At 37.9% G+C, this 22,824-nt stretch overlaps 1 protein-coding gene across 3 annotated transcripts in view; it reads left to right on the forward strand.

The window, feature by feature from the left end:
- LOC133631541 (epidermal growth factor receptor substrate 15-like 1) overlaps nt 1-22,824 on the forward strand; it is a 65,254-nt gene that overhangs the window by 17,835 nt on the left and 24,595 nt on the right. For 2 of the 3 annotated variants that reach the window (XM_062023836.1, XM_062023839.1), the window contains exons 10-18: nt 3,222-3,379; nt 5,350-5,518; nt 5,698-5,757; nt 11,757-11,836; nt 13,348-13,420; nt 13,495-13,656; nt 15,058-15,255; nt 16,603-16,761; nt 16,844-16,946. In XM_062023836.1, the coding sequence (XP_061879820.1) occupies nt 3,222-3,379; nt 5,350-5,518; nt 5,698-5,757; nt 11,757-11,836; nt 13,348-13,420; nt 13,495-13,656; nt 15,058-15,255; nt 16,603-16,761; nt 16,844-16,946 (1,162 nt within the window). The remainder of the gene's footprint in view (nt 1-3,221; nt 3,380-5,349; nt 5,519-5,697; nt 5,758-11,756; nt 11,837-13,347; nt 13,421-13,494; nt 13,657-15,057; nt 15,256-16,602; nt 16,762-16,843; nt 16,947-22,824) is intronic. The other variant, XM_062023838.1, reaches the window with a different exon arrangement.

Raw genomic sequence — 22,824 nt, forward strand, 5'->3', positions numbered from 1 at the left:
TGTCTTTAAACACTAAAATATTTTCTTCAAATGGTGCTGTCTTTGTTAATTTTAGCATGTTAAATTGGTGAAAAACCAGGAGCTTCGGGGGGCGTTGCCCCCCTTGTCCCCCCACCAGGGCACCGCCTTCGTCCCCCAGACCCCCGGAAATTTTTTCAGTCTTTTTCATTGTGGTCAAATCACATGCCTGCTCCTAATCAGTGTTGGGAAGTAACACGTTACTGTAACGCCGTTAGTTTCGGCGGTAACTAGTAATCTAACGCGTTATTTTTTATATTCAGTAACTCAGTTACCGTTACTACATGATGCGTTACTGCGTTATTTTACGTTCTCTTATATACTCTTTATTTCTAGACTTCTAGAGTGTTTGATTATCACATCACTCTAAATCAGGGGTGGGCAATTAATTTTTACCGGGGGCCGCATGAGCAACCCGAGCACTGCTGGAGGGCCACATCGACAATATTTCAATTAAATTTTGCTCAATATTATTTTTGATATATACCGTAAAATAAATAATAATAATAATAATAGTAATACTTCAACATAGTGTGTGTAACAGCATTCCATGACTAATATAAATAAATTAACATTAATAATAAATGACAGTAAAATAAGCACACGTATGACTGAGGAGTCATAGTGTAACTTTGTGTGGTGTTTGAGTTGTCCGACTTTTTGTGTGGCCATAAACGCACCAGTGGTTTAGTGCTATGCGTTTTGGTGACAGATGACAAGTTGGTTTTGGCCTGGTTTGTACGGCAGAAAATGACTAGTTTTCGAGATAGAATTGATTTACTCATGTTTTTGGTGTGGTTAGTCCGAATATAAACAGTTTTGCTCAATAAAGTGATCGATATAATTCCTGTCCTCGAAGCATCTCGATAGACGTTACAATAATTGAACGGTGTTCAATTGAACGGTGTTGACGAACACCGTTAGGGCCGCTTGTTGTCACTGTCACTCAAAGTTGCATTGCAAAATTACACAGAATAAATGTGTTTATTTTGTTTAGAATTCAGATGGGATTTGATTTGGTGCGCGGCATATATTTGCTGCGCGCAGCGGATGCTTGAGCAGTGCGCAATTGCGCAGGCACGCACCTTAGAGGGAACGTTGCTTGGCAGTCCATGTCTTGTTGAAAACACGCCATTCCTCATCAACTTTTCTCTTTTTAGCGTCTCGGGTGTAAACCGTGCATCACTTGTCGCTGCATGTGCACCGTCACTCGCAGGTTACACACGGACACACGCCCATAAATAATACTTTTCAAAATAAAAGCAGCACAGTTGTATTGCGCGCACGACATAGATGTTTTTTTAACTTTATCGTGTAATTTGTGATTGCAGCTGTTCACATTCACTCACAATCACGCACACGCATACGTCCACACAGAAGTAATACAAATAACGATTTTCAAAACAAAAGCAGCACCGTTGTATTGCACACTCAACATAGATACTTTTTTAAATGTATTTTGTAATTTATAATTGGCCTCACGCGGGCCGGACAGGGACGCACAAAGTTCACAAACATAAAGAGGGATCCTAGTGGGCCAGGCCAATATTTCCTTATCTCTAAACTAAAACTGGGGAAATGCGTAGAGTGTTCTGGGCTTCAGACATGATTTTATTTCAGAATTACTTGAGAGAAAAAACGCCTGGTTAGGCTTTGGTATGTATAAATAAAGTTAAAGTACTTATTTGGTTTACAGCTATGTTGTTATTATGCTGTTTGTTACTTATGCATGTTATGTTGCAGCTATTTAAAATACTTTTGTCAATTTGTTCTGGCCTAAAATAAGTTGGCCCTTTGAAACATATCTTTGTCTTTGTGTGTTGTATGTAGACCACATTGCTTAGCAGAGTTCAGTGATGCAAATGCATGTCAAGTTGATCAACACATTGTATTATTCTCCAGTGCAATAACAGTACTGACATGAAGGCTAAAAGGGCATTAATGGGAGCTTTAAAAAAAGAAGAAGAAAAAAAGAAGTAACTAAATAGTTACTTTTCACAGTAACGCATTACTTTTTGGTGTAAGTAACTGAGTTAGTAGCTGAGTTACTTTTGGGATAAAGTAACTAGTAACTGTAACTAGTAACTGGTTTTCAGTAGGGCTGCAACTAACGATTAATTTGATAATCGATTAATCTGTCGATTATTACTTCGATTAATTGATTAATAATCGGATAAAAGAGACAAACTACATTTCTATCCTTTCCAGTATTTTATTGAAAAAAAACAGCATACTGGCACCATACTTATTTTGATTATTGTTTCTCAGCTGTTTGTACATGTTGCAGTTTATAAATAAAGGTTTATTTAAAAAAAAAAAAAAAAAAAAAATTGTTTTTTTTTAAAAGCCTCTGCGCATGCGCATAGCATAGATCCAACGAATCGATGACTAAATTAATCGGCAACTATTTTTATAATCGATTTTAATCGATTTAATCGATTAGTTGTTGCAGCCCTAGTTTTCAGTAACTAACCCAACACTGCTCCTAATCGCTAAATCCCATGAAATCTTATACGTCTAATCTCTTACGTGAATGAGCTAAATAATATTATTAGTTATTTTACACTAATGTGTTAATAATTTCACACATAAGTCGCTCCTGAGTATAAGTCGCGCCCCCGGCCAAACTTATGAAAAAAACTGCGACTTATAGTCCGAAAAATACGGTAGTCAATTTGTATACCCTTTTGTCTTTTTAGTGAATAATGCATCAATCCTAAAGGCAGAATACAGGACTATCCTGACAAAATGATTGTATTGGCTTGTCAAGAGTATCACTTCCTTTCAAAAGTGGAGTTGTGGTTTAATTCTACTGGTTGAAAGCCGTCCATGTTGGCTGCTGTGTAATGTAAAGGCCGACACGGCATGGACAAGCAAAACTGACTTTTCATGCATTAATTCTGTTCTGTTGCAAATAGAGCAGCTTAACTTGTTCCGCGGCTTTGCACCATTGAGTGTAACTCTTGTCGCTTCAGTGATCTTTCACTTGCAGAGCTTTGACAAACAGGTTTTTCCCCACGATCGAGAAGCCAGGCCTGCTGGTTGTCCTTTTTGTCCTTCTCATCTGTCACTTTCATGTCACTTTGTCGTCTTCGTTTAGGAAACTTGTGTCATAAAATATTTATTCATGCACTTTGTACTCTCAGAATTGTGTCGCAAATAATTCATAAATAAAACTTGTGTGTGCGCTGTGTTGATTCCAGCCGGAGGAGAAGTGGGTGGTCCCGGCGGCCGACAGGGAGCGCTACTATGACATCTTCAAGAAAACCGCCAAGGAGAACGACAGCTTGATCAGCGGAACGGAGGTCATTGAGATCTTCATGCACGCCAGCCTCTCCCAGACCATGCTGGCACAAATCTGGTGAGATGGAGACATGGCATTGCGACCAAAAACATTACCCTATTTCTGGAGAAAACACACCTTGGCTACACAATAGAACACCTACACCGCATCATTAGGTACACCTACACACTTGTACACGATGAGCCAATACATGATGAAAGGTTAAGAATGTAAAGCCAATTAACCTGCAGAGGTGAGCACTCTGCTGCCTTTGTACAAACCCCGTTTCCATATGAGTTGGGAAATTGTGTTAGATGTAAATATAAACGGAATACAATGATTTGCAAATCATTTTCAACCCATATTCAATTGAATGCACTACAAAGACAACATATTTGATGTTCAAACTCATAAACTTTATTTTTTTTTTGCAAATAATAATTGACTTAGGATTTCATGGCTGCAACACGTGCCAAAGTAGTTGGGAAAGGGCATGTTCACCACTGTGTTACATGGCCTTTCCTTTTAACAACACTCAGTAAAGGTTTGGGAACTGAGGAGACACATTTTTGAAGCTTCTCAGGTGGAATTCTTTCCCATTCTTGCTTGATGTACAGCTTAAGTTGTTCAACAGTCCGGGGGTCTCCCTTGTGCTATTTTAGGCTTCATAATGCGCCACACATTTTCAATGGGAGACAGGTCTGGACTACAGGCAGGCCAGTCTAGTACCCGCACTCTTTTACTATGAAGCCACGTTGATGTAACACGTGGCTTGGCATTGTCTTGCTGAAATAAGCAGGGGCGTCCATGGTAACGTTGCTCGGATGGCAACATATGTTGCTCCAAAACCTGTATGTACCTTTCAGCATTAATGGCGCTTTCACAGATGTGTAAGTTACCCATGTCTTGGGCACTAATACACCCCCATACCATCACAGATGCTGGCTTTTACATTTTGCGCCTATAACAATCCGGATGGTTCTATTCCTCTTTGGTCCGGAGGACACGACGTCCACAGTTTCCAAAAACAATTTGAAATGTGGACTCGTCAGACCACAGAACCCTTTTCCACTTTGTATCAGTCCATCTTAGATGAGCTCGGGCCCAGCGAAGCCGACAGCGTTTCTGGGTGTTGTTGATAAACGGTTTTCGCCTTGCATAGGAGAGTTTTAACTTGCACTTACAGATGTAGCGATCAACTGTAGTTACTGACAGTGGGTTTCTGAAGTGTTCCGGAGCCCATGTGGTGATATCCTTTACACACTGATGTCGCTTGTTGATGCAGTACAGCCTGAGGGATGGAAGGTCACGGGCTTAGCTGATTACGTGCAGTGATTTCTCCAGATTCTCTGAACCCTTTGATGATATTACGGAGCGTAGATGGTGAAATCCCTAAATTCCTTGCAATAGCTGCTTGAGAAAGGTTTTTCTTAAACTGTTCAACAATTTGCTCACGCATTTGTTGACAAAGTGGTGACCCTCGCCCCATCCTTGTTTGTGAATGACTGAGCATTTCATGGAATCTACTTTTAAACCCAATCATGGCACCCACCTGTTCCCAATTTGCCTGTTCACCTGTTTTGATGTTCCAAATAAGTGTTTGATGAGCATTCCTCAACTTTATCAGTATTTATTGCCACCTTTCCCAACTTCTTTGTCACGTGTTGCTGCCATCAAATTCTAAAGTTAATGATTATTTGCAAAAGTCAGTTTGAACATCAAATATGTTGTCTTTGTAGCATATTCAACTGAATATGGGTTGAAAATGATTTGTAAATCATTGTATTCCGTTTATATTTACATCTAACACAATTTCCCAACTCATATGGAAACGGGGTTTGTATGTTACATTCTTACTCCAAAATAGAATGTATTATTTTAACCTTAAAATTATTTTACATTTCTACAATAACCAAAAATAAATGTTACTTGAATATTGAATAAAAAATGTATTAAAAATGTTAAAAATTAAATATAACCCATGTGCATGCGTTCACTCCCCATCTCTCACGTGCTCTCTCTCCCTCTCTGTGTCACTTTCTCTGCAGGGGTCTGGCCGACACCAAACATACAGGCAAGCTGACCCGGGAGCAGTTCTGTCTGGCCATGCACCTCATCCAGCAGAAGATCACCAAAGGCATTGACCCGCCATCCACTCTTACGCCGGACATGATTCCGCCTTCGGAGAGGACAGCGGCTTTAGCAGCGATCCCCCCTGTAAGTCTTGACTTAAAGGACCCTCTACTTTATTTCGTTACAACACCAGCTTCAAGTAGATGCATCCAATCAAAAAAAGTTTTCCTGCTTTCTGGCTCATTCCAGCTCTTCAGTCCTGCTGTGCTTTTCCTTTTTTTTTTTTTTGCTTTTTTTGAACTGGTTTCCGTCCTGTCTGACAGAGCTTCTCAGGTTTTCTATTTGACGGGAGAGCTGGTAATGCTGCACTCTCTGTTTGCAAAGTGAGTAATGGCTCTAATCAAACACAAGGAGGCGCTATTGTCCCATGATATATTCTGTCGGTGTCATGCATGAGCCTGCTGTCTTGTTTTCTTCTTTGTTTTCTTTCTTTTTTTTTCTTTTTCAAAACCTTCTCCATTACACTATACATACACCATATAAAAATTGTCTAAAGAGCAATTAATTATGACATATTTTTTGATAATCTGACATTAGAGATGGATGTAAAACAGGCCTGGGCAATTATTTTGACTCGGGGGGGCCAAATTTAGAGAAAAAAAATGTGTCTAGGGCCGGTATATCTATTTTTAGTAGTGATGTCCGATAATATCGGCCTGCCGATAAATGCTTTAAAATATAATATCGGAAATTATCGGTATCATTTTTGTTGTTGTCGGTATCGTTTTTATTTTTATTAAATCAACATGAAAAACACAAGATACACTTACAATTAGTGCACCAACCCAAAAAACCTCCCTCATTCACACAAAAGGGTTGTTTCTTTCTGTTATTAATATTCTGCTTCCTACATTATATATCAATATATATCAATACAGTCTGCAAGGGATACAGTCCGTAAGCTTGTGTGTGCTGCTGGTCCACTAATAGTACTAACCTTTAACAGTTAATTTTTACTCATTTTCATTAATTACTAGTTTCTATGTAGCTGTTTTTATATTGTTTTACAGTGTTTCCCATAAACTGCCATGATACCTGTGGCGGTGGGGGCGTGGCTATGGGCGTGGCCACAATGACATCATCGAGTAATTTGCATAATTTACTACAATGATATGAATTTCTCTAAAAAGGCTAAAAAAATGTGTACTTACTAATTAATAATAACAATTTTGTTTTAAACGTCCATCCATCCATCCATCCATCCATTTTACAATATAATTACAACACTTTATGTACATATTTATATACAGATTTGAACAATAAGTTATTCACTGAAATATATTTATTAATTGTGGTTCTTACAAAAAATATATCTTATAAAATATAAAAGCTAAAATGTCTCTTAAAGCTCTGCCCCTTTAATTAGTGCATACTAAATAATTTAACTTTAGCCTACTACTACAACCATATTATTTACCAGCAACATAAAGTGAAACAGAGGCAGAGGTGTCCTGCCACAGTCAGTAACAAATAAACAGAAAATAGTAGTGGTCAAATACAAATAAGGCAACAAGAGAAGTATCCTACACTTCTCTTTTGTAAAGTAAATCTGAACAGCCTATATGGGCATCTACATCAACTATATGATTTGCCTGAGAAGCTGGACAGGACAAAAAAAAAAAAAAAATTTTTTATTTATTTATTTATTTGTGGCGGACGTAATTATTTCGTGGCGGGCCGCCACAAATAAATGAATGTGTGGGAAACACTGGTTTTACTTTATTTTTTATTCAACAAAATGTTTTTAATTTATTTATCTTAATTTATTTTATAATTTTTTTTAAAAAAAAGGACCTTATCTTCACCATACCTGGTTGTCCAATTTAGGCATAATAATGTGTTAATTCCACGACTGTATATATCGGTATCGGTTGATATCGGTATTGGTAATTAAGAGTTGGACAATATCGGAATATCGGATATCGGCAAAAAAGCCATTATCGGACATCCCTAATTATTAGAAACACTAATACAAAAACCTCACAATAATGTCGACTGAATGCTAAAAACGTTATGACAGATCGCCTTAAAAAAACATAACTTTACATTTTTTTTACTGAATGAAACACCCATAATGAACATAATAATAAAGAATCTGGGATTGACAATATTAACTATGAACGATAAAACACTGAATATTAACATATGAACGTCACACCCCTTGTCGATCGACATATTTTACAATCAAGCGAAACAAAACTGCAACAAACAGCGAAATATGAGCGCGAAGGGTAAAAAAACCCCCCCACCTACAATCTGATATATCACTAAGCTTTTATTTTGACTCGAGGGGGGCTAAATTTAGAGGAAAAAATGTGTCTCGGGGCCAGTATATCTATTTTTAGGAACACTAATAAAAAACCTCACAATGAAGTCTGATTGAAAGCTAAAAACGTTATGACAGACCGCCTTAAACTGAATGGAATTTTACTTTTTTTTTACTGAATGAGACACCCAGAATGTACATGAAAATAAAGAATCTGGGATTTACAATATTAACTATGACCAATAAAACACTGAATATTAACATTAACATCACACCCCCTCTCGATCGACATATTTTACAATCAAGCGGAACGCAACAAAAATGCAGCAAACACAGCGAAATATGAATGCAAAGAGTAAAAAAACCCACCTATTATCTAAAATATATCACTAAGCTTTAGAATTTTGTTGTAAAAATCTCCTTCCGCGTCTGTCTCTGACACCCACATTTCAGGCTGACACTCTGAAAATGCTCCCCACCCACACTGCTTGGTGCCTCGTCTGAGCTGCTGTGATTTGGTTTACCATAGTAACTAATTAGATTACCATAGTACAGGGGTCACCAACGCGGTGCCCGCGGGCACCAGGTCGCCCATAAGGACCAGATGAGTAGCCCGCTGGCCTGTTCTAAAAATAGCTCAAATAGCAGCACTTACCAGTGAGCTGCCTCTATTTTTTAAATTGTATTTATTTACTAGCAAGCTGGTCTCGCTTTGCTCGACATTTTTAATTCTAAGAGAGACAAAACTCAAATACAATTTGAAAATCCAAGAAAATATTTTAAAGACTTGGTCTTCACTTGTTTAGATAAATTCATTAATTATTTTACTTTGCTTCTTATAACTTTCTGAAAGACAATTTTAGAGAAAAAATACAACCTTAAAAATGATTTTAGGATTTTTAAACACATATACCTTTTTACCTTTTAAATTCCTTCCTCTTCTTTCCTGACAATTTAAATCAATGTTCAAGTACATTTTTGTATTTTATTGTAAAGAATAATAAATACATTTTGATTTAATTCTTCATTTTAGCTTCTGTTTTTTCGATGAAGAATATTTGTGAAATATTTCTTCAAACTTTTTATGATTAAAATTCAAAACAATTATTCTGGCAAATCTAGAAAATCTGTAGAATCAAATGTAAATCTTATTTCAAAGTCTTTTGAATTTATTTTAAAATTTTTGTTCTGGAAAATCTAGAAGAAATAATGATTTGTCTTTGTTAGAAATATAGCTTGGTCCAATTTGTTATTTATTCTAACAAAGTGCAGATTGGATTTTAACCTATTTAAAACATGTCATCAAAATTCTAAAATTAATCTTAATCAGGAAAAATTACTAATGATGTTCCATAAATTCTTTTTTTAATTTTTTCAAAAATATTCGAATTAGCTAGTTTTTCTCTTCTTTTTTTCGGTTGAATTTTGAATTTTAAAGAGTCAAAATTGAAGATAAACTATGTTTCAAAATGTAATTGTCATTTTTTTGTGTGTTTTCTCCTCTTTTAAACCGTTCAATTAAGTGTAAATATCAGTAATTATTAATAGAAACATAGAGATAAAGGTAAATTGAGCAAATTGGCTATTTCTGGCAATTTATTTAAGTGTGTATAAAACTGGTAGCCCTTCGCATTAATCAGTACCCAAAATGTAACTCTTGGTTTCAAAAAGGTTGGTGACCCCTGCCATAGTAACTCAGTATATCATGCAAAAGCTCAGATTCCAACCATTGCAATACTTTGTATAGTTCAAGACTTACGGTCATCAGAAAACTGCACATCATAATGGCAGCTACAGTTTCCATCTTAAAGATCTCAAGAAATTATTTGGGAATACCCGGCGGGCCAGATTGAAAAGCTTAACGGGCCGCATGTGGCCCCGGGCCTTAATTTGCCCGGGTCTGACGTAGAAAGATAGCACCAGAGAATGTTTATTGCATTAATTAAGAAAAGGGATGTTAAAATGTATCGTTTGCATCATAGATGGCAGTTAGGTGCAACTAAACATACAGTGGTACCACAAGTTTTAAATGCCCTATTTTTGTATATTTAGGTTTTTACCCCACTTTACGTAAGACGTATTGGTAACTTGTCTGTTGGCCTGCGTGTCATTCCTCAGAATTGAGTGCCCAAACAAATAATTCCACGCGTTAATGATTCAGTCTCGGTACATTTTTTTTATTGAGTAAAATAAAACACCATGGGGCCAAAGAAAGTTGCGAGTGGCAGCACTTTGCTAAAGGACGCGTGAAACACTGTTGAATTCAAGAAATAACTCTTAGTGAGTTACAAGCGTGACGTTGACATGACTCTCCCCTGCCCTATTTCCTCTTTGCTCATCTCCATCGTATTCAATAAATGTGAAAGCGATGTTAAACATTTCATTCATTAGTTATACTTACTTGTTTTCTGCATGTAAAATGTTAATTATTCTTTAAGATTTGTTTCTTCATATTTTTGATGTATTTTTATTTCTTTTGGGAAAAAAATTATGCAGTGTTGATAAGATTTAGCTTTCTTCTTACCTTTTAGAGCAGATACTAAGAAAAGTGACTTTTGATATCAAGTGAATTATATTTAGTCTGCGCTTTTTCTCCAGTGACATAAAGCAGTGTTTTTCAAGCTTTTTTGAGCCAAGGCACATTTTTTGCGTTGAAAAAATGCGGAGGCACACCACGTGCAGAAATCATTAAAAAACGAAACTCAGTTGACAGTAATAAGTCGTTGTCGCAATTGTTGGATATGACTTTAAAGCATAACCAAGCATGCATCACTATAGTTCTTGTCTCAAAGTAGGTGTACTGTCACCACCTGTCACATCACACCCTGACTTATTTGGACTTTTTTGCTGTTTTTCTGTGTGTAGTGTTTTACTTCTTGTCTTGCGCTCCTATTTTGGTGGCTTTTTTTCTTTTTTGGGTATTTTCTTGTAGCAGTTTCATGTCTTCCTTTGCTTTGTTTTAGCGATCAAGACTATTCAAGTTGTTTTTATCCTTCTTTGTGTGGACATTGTTGATTGTCATGTCATATTTGAATGTACTTTGTGGACGCCGTCTTTGCTCCACAGTAAGTCTTTGCTGTCGTCCAGCATTCTGTTTTTGTTTAATTTGTAGTCAGTTCAGTTTTAGTTTCGTTCTGCATAGCCTTCCCTAAGCTTCAATGCCTTTTCTTAAGGGCACTCACCTTTTGTTTATTTTTGGTTTAAGCATTATATACCTTTTTACCTGCACACTGCCTCCTGCTGTTTCCAACATCTACAAAGCAATTAGCTACCTGCTGCCACCTACTGATATGGAAGAGTATTACACGGTTACTCTGCCGAGCTCTAGACAGCACCGACACTCAACAACAACACATCATTTGCAGACTATAATTACTGGTTTGCAAAAAATATTATTAACCCAAATAGGTGAAATTAGATAATCTCCCACGGCACACCAGTGTGCCGCGGCACGGTGGTTGAAAAACACTGACTTAATGGGTTTCTCAATGTAAAGCGCTTTACCTACTGTACATTTAAGCTACATTTACACCAGTGTGGGTGGCACTGGGAGCAAGGCGGGTGAAGTGTCTTGCCCAAGGACACAACGGCAATAGGATTGCGGAAGCTGGATTCGAACCAGGAACCCTCAAGTTTCTTATCGGCCACTCTATCATCTGAGCAAATAAACAAAACATAGCTACCACTTGCGTTATCTAACCTGTGAGACAAATTGGCAGTTAAGTATTCGAGGAGGTCGGCTTACCCGGGCTACATTTTACATGACATCATTACTCAAAACTGTGCATTCCTTTGTGTTGTCTTGCCGGAGCACTTTTCATGTATTGTGTGCTCGTCCTGCACAAGACACACTTCCTTCCTGTCCTTTTATTTTGCCGGACACATCAGCGGGTGGTGCTCCTTCACTTCTGTCTGCCCGATCCTTCACTCTTGCCTCTTGACTTGCAACATCTGCTCATTCTACCTAGTGATCCATCATCGCCCATCTATGTCAGCGTATCAGTTTTGTTTCTCCGCTTTTCTGACTGTGCTGCCTCAACCCCCCCACCCCGTCAGGACATCGCCATTCCACCAGCAGAGCTGACGGGCGTCAAGGAGCTGGATGACCTCAGCCAGGAAATAAGTCAGCTGCAGAGGTGAGCCCTTCCGGCTTTGCAATGAGGAGAGATTTGTTTCACTGCAAAAAGTCGGTGTTCAAAAACAAGAAAAAAATAAAATAATTAGGGGTATTTTATTTGAACTAAGCAAAATTATCTGCCAATAGAACAAGAAAATTCGGCTTGTCAAGATTTTCCAAAACAAGTAAAATTAGCTAACCTCAATGAACCCAAAAATACCTTAAAATAAGTATATTCTCATTAATAACAAGTGCACTTTTCTTGGTAGAAAAAAAAGAGACCTTTTTGCTCGATATGTTGAAAAATATTCTTAAATTAAGTAAATGCTAGTGCCATTATATTGACATAATGATATGCGCTGGGCATCAAGATTTTTTTTTTCATGCTTGAAGTAAGAAATGATTACTTTAAAAAAGTAGTTTTATTCTTGTGAGTGTTGATGACACAGCTTTGCAACAGTTGATATTCTAGTTTCAAGCATGTTTTACTCAATATACCGTAATTTCCGGACTATAAGCCGCACCTGACTATAAGCCGCAGCAGCTAAATTTAGGGGAAAATACAGATTGCTCCATATATAAGCCGCACCCGACTATAAGCCGCAGGGTTTTGATGTGTAATTAGCGTAGTATATAGGGGTTCCTGCTACCACGGAGGGGATTGTCGGGACAGAGATGACTGTTTGGGAACGCAAAGCGTCCCATTTATTAACAATAAATCTTTCAATCATTCAATCAAACTTTCACATCTTTGACATGGCGAACAGCATTCGTGCAGAGTACAAATAATACAACGGTGCAAAGTAATACAAAGTGCTCGCCTGTACGTTATCAAAATAACCAGCCTACCGGTATATGAAAAGTCAGTCTTTAATCATTGTGTCATCGTCTTCCTCCTGCGTACTAAAACCACCGAAATCCTCTTCGTCGGTGTCGGAGAAGAACAGGCCGTAAATAAGCCGCACCCTTGTATAAGCCGCAGGGACCAGAACGAGGGGGAAAAGTAGCGGCTTATAGTCCGGAAATTACGGTAGGTCATCAAATCTCAGCTACAAGCTGTAATATCTTACTGAGATCATTTAGGACCAAAACCCTTAAAACAAGTAAAACACTCTAACATAAAATCTGCTTAGTGAGAAGAATGATCTTATCACACAGAAAATAAGCAAATATCCCCCTTATTTGAGATATTTCATCTTACTTAGATTTCAGTTTTTGCAGTGTTCTCTTCATTGTTGGAAAAACGATGGAAAAGGATCTCTGTTAAAAAAAAAAAAAGGCCCAATTTCTTATAATATCACCGTTTTTAAGCCCTAAAGCTGCTATCTGCTGTTTTATACAGAGAGGATGTGCCAAGCCAAGCATTTTCACAGCCTTTGCTTGTATTTGGAGATTTAATTTACTTAGTCAAATCAACTTACTTTACGACTTTCAAGCTTACTGTAGGTTTTTCCTCATACATATCATGCATGCACAATCTACTGTAATTATCTCTACCTGTATTGACAATACTGTGTGGCTCTCCTACAGAGATAAATATATCCTTGAACAAGAGATAAGGGAAATGCAAGAAACTATCAGGAAGCAGAGTATTTCTGTTCAAGTAAGAGGAAGTACAACCAGAAAATGTTTGCAAACCGGACAAACATGTGAATTTATCGGCCTTATGTGTTTTAGGACATGCAGCAGGACTTTGACCGGGAGAGCAGCAGCCTGCAGGACATGGAGTATCAAAAGCAGGACGCACAGAAGCGCCTGGATGAGATGGACCAGCAGCGCTCCAAGCTGGAGGGGATGCTCAACGATGTCAAGCAGAAGTGTCAAGAAGAGACGCAGATGGTTAGTTTAGCCTTGATTAGATATGTCCGATAATTTCTTTAAAATGTAATATCGGAAATTATCGGTATCGGTTTCAAAATTGTCAGTATCGGGTTCAAAAAGTAAAATGTATGACTTTTTAAAACGCCGCTGTGTACACGGACGTAGGGAGAAGCACGGAGCGCCAATAAACCTTAAAGGCACTGCCTTTACATGCCGGCCCAGTCACATAATATCTACGGCTTTTCACACACACAAGTGAATGCAACGCATACTTGGTCAACAGCCATACAGGTCACACTGAGGGTAGCCGTATAAACAACTTTAACACTGTTACAAATATGCGCCACACTGTGAACCCACACCAAACAAGAATGACAAACACATTTCGGGAGATCATCCGCACCGTAACACAACATAAACACAATAGAACAAATACCCAGAACCCCTTGCAGCACTAATTCTTCCGGGATGCTACAATATACACCCCCCGCTACCCCCTACCCCACCCCACCTCAACCCTGCCCCGCCCACCTCAACCTCCTCATGCTCTCTCAGGGAGAGCATGTCCCAAATTCCAAGCTGCTGTTTTGAGGCATGTTAAAAAAAAATAATGCACTTTGTGACTTCAATAATAAATATGGCAGTGCCATGTTGGCATTTTTTTCCATAACTTGAGTTGATTTATTTTGGAAAACATTGTTACATTGTTTAATGCATCCAGCAGGGCATCACAACAAAATAAGCCATAATAATGTGTTAATTCCACAACTGTATATATCGGTATCCGTTGATATCGGTATCGGTAATTAAGAGTTGGACAATATCGGAATATCGGATATCGGCAAAAAAGCCATTATCTGACATCGCTAGCCTTGATTATACTCATTTTGCGAGACATTAGTGTTCAGTGTAGCTTTTTCGTTCCACAGCTCGTTTTTTATTGCCACATTCTAAAAATTAAATGCATTTATTATTAATACGATATATTTTTAGATATTACACTGATTTGCTTTGTCATCTATAACAATAAGCTAAGATGTGGATGCAGTTTTGATATCTTTGCATGTATTGACTCACAGTAAGAAAACAAGAGTCGTAAAATTGAGGGGTATCTTAAAATAGTCAACGACTTTGATCCGGAGGAGTCCAGTTTGGCAGTCAACCTCGCAGTTGAATCGTTAGACATTGAACCCTGCTCCTCTCTCCAGAGAGGGAGGCAAGTTAAGTGCCTGCGCCCCCATGACACGCATGTTCATTTGTGTTTTTGCCTTTTTCTTTGAGATGGAAAAAATCAGGTATAAGATCTTTTTATTTGAAGAAATCCCTATTGGTAGTGCTCTTAAAAAACCAAAAAGTTACAGTTGGATTTGACACTTTGTCAACGACACCCTTACTAAAATTTCAACTGCGTTGGTGCAGATCTCAACTCTGCAGAGCCAGATCCGCTCCGAGGAGACCAACCTGCAGAGCCGGGAGCAACAGGTGGGCCGCACCAAGGCGGACCTCAGTCGGCTGCAGGACGAGGAGGCCCAGCTGGAGCAGAACCTGCTATCAGGGCGCGTTCAGCTAGACGGCATCACCAAGTCTCTGAAGAACACCCAGGAAGAGATCAACCAGGTTAGAGTGGTCACTTGAGGATGGTTAAAATCATTATGCCTCATTCAAAAGTGCCTCTGTAAGTCAATAGGGCTCTTGTTTCAACATACAATTCCTGAAAGTTTGAATGGAGATGGATTAAATGGGCTCATAGTCTGCTATCAAAACAGAAGAGCTAAAGCAGGGGTCACCAACGCGGTGCCCGCGGGCACCAGGTAGCCCGTAAGGACCAGATGAGTAGCCCGCTGGCCTGTTCTAAAAATAGCTGAAATAGCAGCACTTACCAGTGAGCTGCCTCTATTTTTTAAACTGTATTTATTTACTAGCAAGCTGGTCTCGCTTTGCCCGACATTTTTAATTCTAAGAGAGACAAAACTCAAATAGAATTTGAAAATCCAAGAAAATATTTTAAAGCCTTATCTTCACTTGTTTAAATAAATTCATTAATTTTTTTACTTTGCTCCTTATAACTTTCAGAAAGACAATTTTAGAGAAAAAATACAACCTTAAAAATGATTTTAGGATTTTTAAACACATATACCTTTTTACCTTTTAAATTCCTTCCTCTTCTTTCCTGACAATTTAAATCAATGTTCAAGTATAAAAAATGTTTTTATTGTAAAGAATAATAAATACATTTTAATTTAATTCTTCATTTTAGCTTCTGTTTTTTCGACGAAGAATATTTGTGAAATATTTCTTCAAACTTATTATGATTAAAATTCAAAAAAATTATTCTGGCAAATCTAGAAAATCTGTAGAATCAAATTTAAATCTTATTTCAAAGTCTTTTGATTTTGTTTTAAAATTTTTGTTCTGGAAAATCTAGAAGAAATAATGATCTGTCTTTGTTAGAAATATAGCTTTGTTTGTTATATATTGTTTGTTATATATTCTAACAAAGTGTAGATTGGATTTTAACCTATTTAAAACATTTAATCAAAATTCTAAAATTAATCTTAATCAGGAAAAAATTACTAATGATGTTCCATAAATTCTTTTTTTTAAGTTTTTCTCTTTTTTTCGGTTGAATTTTGAATTTTAAAGAGTCGAAATTGAAGATGAACTATGTTTCAAAATGTAATTGTCATTTTTTTCGTGTTTTCTCCTCTTTTAAACCGTTCAATTAAGTGTAAATATAATTAATTATTAATAATAACATAGAGTTAAAGGTAAATTGAGCAAATTGGCTATTTCTGGCAATTTATTTAAGTGTGTATCAAACTGGTAGCCCTTCGCATTAATCAGTACCCAAGAAGTAGCTCTTGCTTTCAAAAAGGTTGGTGACCCCTGAGCTAAAGCCTTCAAAGTCTGTAGGTTAGAGCACGGTCAACAATAACCCTGTTTGTTCTTTTGTTTCTTTTTTAGGCTCGCAGTAAGCTGTCACTCATCCAGGAGAACCAGAAGGAGGTCTCCAAGACCATCGAGCAGTACAACAACGCCCTGAGCGACCTCGGGGGAGGAAACAACATGGCTGACATGAGCGACCTGCTCGTCGAGAATGACAACAGTGTCTTCAGAAGTGCGGTAAGAGTCATAAATAACCTGTCACACCACGTGACTTTTCGGGTTCATTCTATTATTGTGCGTGAAATGTTTTCCCCATTAGGATGAATCATTCAAGTCAAGACTAGCCATGTTCAACCAAAGCGCTTCCAAGGCAGCAGACCCCTTCCAGACAGAAGACCCCTTCAAGTCCAACCTCTTTAAAGGTCTGTTTGTTTCCTAGAGCGACACTGGGCTGTAATTTAAACACTGACCCATTTGCCATTTCTTTCTAATCTAATTGAGGGCACCAAGCAAAATTCCCCCCAAAATTATTTTCTTCAAAAAATGTTCACAATCATTATGAGAGTCAACACTGCAAAAAGTCAGTGTTCAAAAACAAGAAAAAAAAATACAAAAATGAGGGGTATTTTATTTGAACTAAGCTAAATTATCCGCCAATAGAACATGAAAAATTCGGCTTGCCAAGACTTTCCAAAACAAGTAAAATTAGCTAACCTCAATGAACCAAAAAATACCTTAAAATAAGTATATTCTCACTAATAACAAGTGCACTTTTCTTGGTAGAAATTTTTTTTTGGACTTTTTTGCTCAATATGTTGAAAAATATTCTTAAATAAAGTTATTGCTAATGCCATTATCTTGACATAATGATATGCTCAATATCATGTTTTTTTTTCATACCTGAAGTAAGAAATTATTATTTTTATTTATTTATATTTTATACTTGTGAGTGTTGATGACACAGCTTTGCAACAGTTGATATTCTAGTTTCAAGCATGTTTTACTCAATATAGGTCATAAAATCTCAGCAACAAGCTGTAATATCTTACTGAGATCATTTAGGACCAAAACACTTAAAACAAGTAAAACACTCTAACATAAAATCTGCTTAGTGAGAAGAATTATCTTCTCAGACAGAAAATAAGCAAATATCACCCTTATTTGAGATTTTTAATCTTACTTAGATTTCAGTTTTTGCAGTGAAGAAATCGCATGTCTTTTTTTTTTTTTTAGGATTTTAAAGATGATAAAATAAATGCTTGCAAAGCCCTCTAAAACAACCTTCCAGCAATGTTTTATATACAAGCTGCAAATCTATATATAATATAGTAACAGACACAATCATGACAATATGTAATATGTACAATATTTACCGTATTTTGGTCATTTTATGCACAGCCTGAACTAATTCTTCTGCGTATTTATTTCCGTTTCCATAGCAGCGTACTTCCAACTTCCTGCAACAAATTTGTTCAAAGACCCTGGGAAATATAACCACCATTACACACTAACATACACACTAACACCAGCCATATGCACGGGGTTGTCTGGAGCAGAAGCAGCGTGTCCGCGATGTAGACGTACTTGAATATATTCGATATATAATTGAAGATTACACTGGCGGTTTTCAATGAGAGAAAGGCTCCCAGCACCGCGAAGCAAGTGGGCTTTTCGTCACGGACATGGCACGACAGAATCTAAACAGCATCTCTAAACACGAGTACGGTCGCCAGTAACACCAGAAATAGATGATATTGTTTATTGTTTATTGTTTATTGTTTATTGTTTATTGAATGGATCCCCATTAGCTGACGCCAAGGCGACTGCTAGTCTTCCTGGGGTCCATATAGGAGCATACAAAATAAAAATACAAAGAATACATACATTACCAAACATTATACAAAGGAAAAATACAACATAAGATAAAAAAGCTAGTTAAACTTCAATTAAAATTCACGTCATGTGGGCAGCTGCAATAGGTGTATCTTCAAAGCTGTCTTGAATGACAATTTACTTTGTGAGAGATTAATGTGAGATGGCAACCGATTCCAGAACGATATACATCTATACATGACTGTACGTTTGAGGAGATTGGTCCTGGGAGCAGGAAGTGCCAAATAGCCACACTGCAAAAAGTCAGTGTTCAAAAACAAGAAAAAAAAAATACAAAAATGAGGGGTATTTTATTTGAACTAAGCAACATTATCTGCCAATAGAACAAGAAAATTCGGCTTGCCAAGACTTTCCAAAACAAGTAAAATTAGCTAACCTCAATGAACCCAAAAATACCTTAAAATAAGTATATTCTCACTAATAACAAGTGCACTTTTCTTGGTAGAAATTTTTTTTTGGACTTTTTTGCTCAATATGTTGAAAAATATTCTTAAATTAAGTAAATGCTAGTGCCATTATCTTGACATAATGATATGCGCCGTATCATGTTTTTTTTTTCATACTTGAAGTAAGAAATTATTATTTTTATTTATTTATATTTTATACTTTTGAGTAGGGATGTCCGATAATGGCTTTTTGCCGATATCCGATATTCCGATATTGTCCAACTCTTTAATTACCGATACCGATATCAACCGATACCGATATCAACCGATATATACAGTCGTGGAATTAACACATTATTATGCCTAATTTGGACAACCATATGGTGAAGATAAGGTACTTTTTAAAAATAATAATAAAATAAGATAACTAAATTAAAAACATTTTCTTGAATAAAAAAGAAAGTAAAACAATATAAAAACAGTTACATAGAAACTAGTAATTAATGAAAATGAGTAAAATTAACTGTTAAAGGTTAGTACTATTAGTGGAGCAGCAGCACGCACAATCATGTGTGCTTACGGACTGTATCCCTTGCAGACTGTATTGATATATATTGATATATAATGTAGGAACCAGAATATTGATAACAGAAAGAAATGGGGGGAGGGAGGTCTTTTGGGTTGGTGCACTAATTGTAAGTGTATCTTGTGTTTTTTATGTTGATTTAATAAAAACAAAAACAAAAACAAAACAAAAACCGATACAGATAATAAAAAAAACGATACCGATAATTTCCGATATTACATTTTAACGCATTTATCGGCCGATATTATCGGACATCCCTACTTGTGAGTGTTAATGACACAGCTTTGCATCAGTTGATATTCTAGTTTCAAGCATGTTTTACTCAATATAGGTCATCAAATCTCAGCAACAAGCTGTAATATCTTACTGAGATCATTTAGGACCAAAACACTTAAAACAAGTAAAACACTCTAACATAAAAAGCTTAGTGAGAAGAATTATTTTATCAGACAGAAAATAAGCAAATATCACCCTTATTTGAAACATTTAATCTTACTTAGATTTTAGTTTTTGCAGTGCATTGCTGGCATTCCTAATGTCATAGTGTCCTAGTGATAGATTTGTTGCCAATCGTTTTTACTACAGAAAAAGTGACTAAAAGAATTGGAGAAATCTCCAAAAAGAAAGAAAAAAAAATCTCACCAAAGTACTTTGTACAATAAACAGTAACAATTTAAAAATAGAACAAACAATATTATGTAAGAAAAAGAAAGAGGGACCTTATGGAAATCTCAGATCCAAAGCCATGGGAAGTTGTTCTCCGGACAAGACAAGACAATTTTACTTTCAATCGATGCAAGTCGACATAATTGGAGCGAACATTGAGCGTGCATTGCTGCTTGGGGTGAGGAGAAGCTTTACGTTCGTGCTTGGATTACAGTTAAGAGTAGAGATGTCCGATAATATCGGACTGCCGATATTATCGGCCGATAAATGCTTTAAAATGTAATACCGGAAGTTATCGGTATCTGTTTCAAAAAGTAAAATTTATGACTTTTTAAAACGCCGCTGTATGGAGTGGTACACGGACATAGGGAGAAGTACAGAGCGCCAATAAACCTTAAAGGCACTGCCTTTGCGTGCCGGCCCAATCACATAATATCTACGGCTTTTCACACACACAAGTGAATGCAATGCATACTTGGTCAACAGCCATGCAGGTCACACTGAGGATAGCCGTATAAACAACTTTAACTCTGTTACAAATATGCGCCACACTCTGAACCCACACCAAACAAGAATGACAAACACATTTCGGGAGAACATCCGCACCGTAACACAACAGAAGAAATACCCAGAACCCCTTGCAGCACTAACTCTTCCGGGACGCTACAATATACACCCCCCGCTACCCCCTACACACACACCCCCGGCCCCCCCACCTCAACCTCCTCATGCTCTCTCAGGGAGAAGATGGAATACAAGCTCAGCAGAAACAAAGACGGTAGAGAAGAAATCTTAAATCACTGTTATCGGAGATTTTCATCAAATCATGTCAAGTCTTTTCTCATACTAATCACACACGTCCGGTTGGAGGCTTCACAATAATAGCGCTACGCTTCACATCCAGTCTAACCAACGAAAAATCGTCTTACAATAGATCATGCTATTCTTTTACTCTGTGTTATTCTGTGATATTTCTACCTAAATAAATGTAAATTAAGTGTATTGTAATGGCAGCGTTTGCATGTTCTCCCCGTGACTGCGTGGGTTCCCTCCGGGTGCTCCGGCTTCCTCCCACCTCCAAAGACATGCACCTGGGGATAGGCCCCTCCCACCTCCAAAGACATGTACCTGGGGATAGGTTGATTGGCCCTAGTGTGTGAATGTGAGTGTGAATGTTGTCTGTCTATTTGTGTTGGCGACTTGTCCAGGGTGTACTTTGCCTTCCACCCAAGTGCAGCTGGGATAGGCTCCAGCACCCCTGCGACCCCGAGAGGGACAAGTGGTAGAAAACGGATAGATGAATGGAATGGCAGCGGCGATGTGAAGGAGGAAGACTTTCCCTCTTTGAACAATCTAGTCTTCTTTTTCGCTACCCCTGAGACTACGTTTATTCCTGCAGACATGCCTGCCACTGCCCTCTGCAGCCCACATCGGGTAACTACAGTTCACTACACAATATTACCAACGCTATGGCATATTATTTTATAACCTCTACTGATTGATCGTCCGCATTTGCAGAATGTTTAACTGGCTGAATATTACATTTTATTAATAGGTAGGTAGAGAAGGTTAAAACATTATCATGCAGGGATATGAATGCCATGAACTTGAACTACTGTGCAGAAGTTTGGGGCAATAACTCCACAAGCACATTATATCCACTCATCAACCTGCAGAAGAAAGCAGTAAGGGTAATTCATAAGGCAGGATATAGGGATCACACAAATAAATGTTTCCTACATTCAAAACTATTGAAATGTTAAAGATCTTGTGAAACTGCAAACAGTACAAATTACAAATAAAGCACTAAACAATTCATGTGGGCTTTTCAATCAAATGTTTTCACATCATATTTTTAAACCTTCAACCTCGAACCTCTTGCCGCCATTATGATGTGCAGTACCATTTTTAAAATTTCCGTAGTCTTGAATTATAGAAAGTATTCCAATGGTAGGCATCTGCGCTTATTACGGTAATTATAGGGACTACGTCACAGCAGATGAGGCACTAGGCAGAGTGGCCGGAGTTTGTTCACTGCTCGGATTTGGCGGTCGCAGAGTAAAAAACTCGGACATGGGAGGTAAAGCTAAGGTAAAAAGGCTTCTGGACGGCTTCAAAGCGATTCCGGACCACCATCTGCCGCTTAAGGAGAGGAAAGCAATGTCAACCCCTTTTATGGTGGGGTGCTGCTGACCTCGACTCAGGAAGTTGTAGATTGGTGGTGGTTCCTCTTTTTTAGAAGGGGAACCGGAGGGTGTGTTATAGCGGGATCACACTCCTCAGCCTTCCCGATAAGGTCTATTCAGATGTACTGGAAAGGAGGCTACGCCGAATCGTTGAACCTCGCATTAAGAAAGAGCTGTGTGGTTTTCATCCTGGTCGTGGAACTGTGGACCAGATCTATACTCTCGGCAAGGTCAATGAGGGTGCATGGGAGTTTGCCCAACCAGTCTCTTTGTGCTTTGTGGACTTGGAGAATGTCCCTCGGGAAGTCCTGTGGGGAGTGACCAGAGAGTATGGGGTATCGGACCGTCTGATTATGGCGGTCCGCTCCCTCTATGATCAACGTCAGAGCTGGGTCCGCATTGCCGGCAGTAAGTCAGACTCGTTTCCAGTGAGGGTTGGACTCCGCCAGGGCTGTCCTTTGTCACCGGTTCTGTTTATGACTTTTATGGACAGAATTTTCTAGGCGTTAAGGGGATTCGATTTTGTAGCTGTAGGAATAAGTCTCTGCAGATGATGTCGTCATGACAGCTTCATCTGGCCAGG

Source organism: Entelurus aequoreus, linkage group LG16 (assembly GCF_033978785.1).
Source record: "Entelurus aequoreus isolate RoL-2023_Sb linkage group LG16, RoL_Eaeq_v1.1, whole genome shotgun sequence".
Lineage (NCBI taxonomy): Eukaryota > Metazoa > Chordata > Actinopteri > Syngnathiformes > Syngnathidae > Entelurus > Entelurus aequoreus.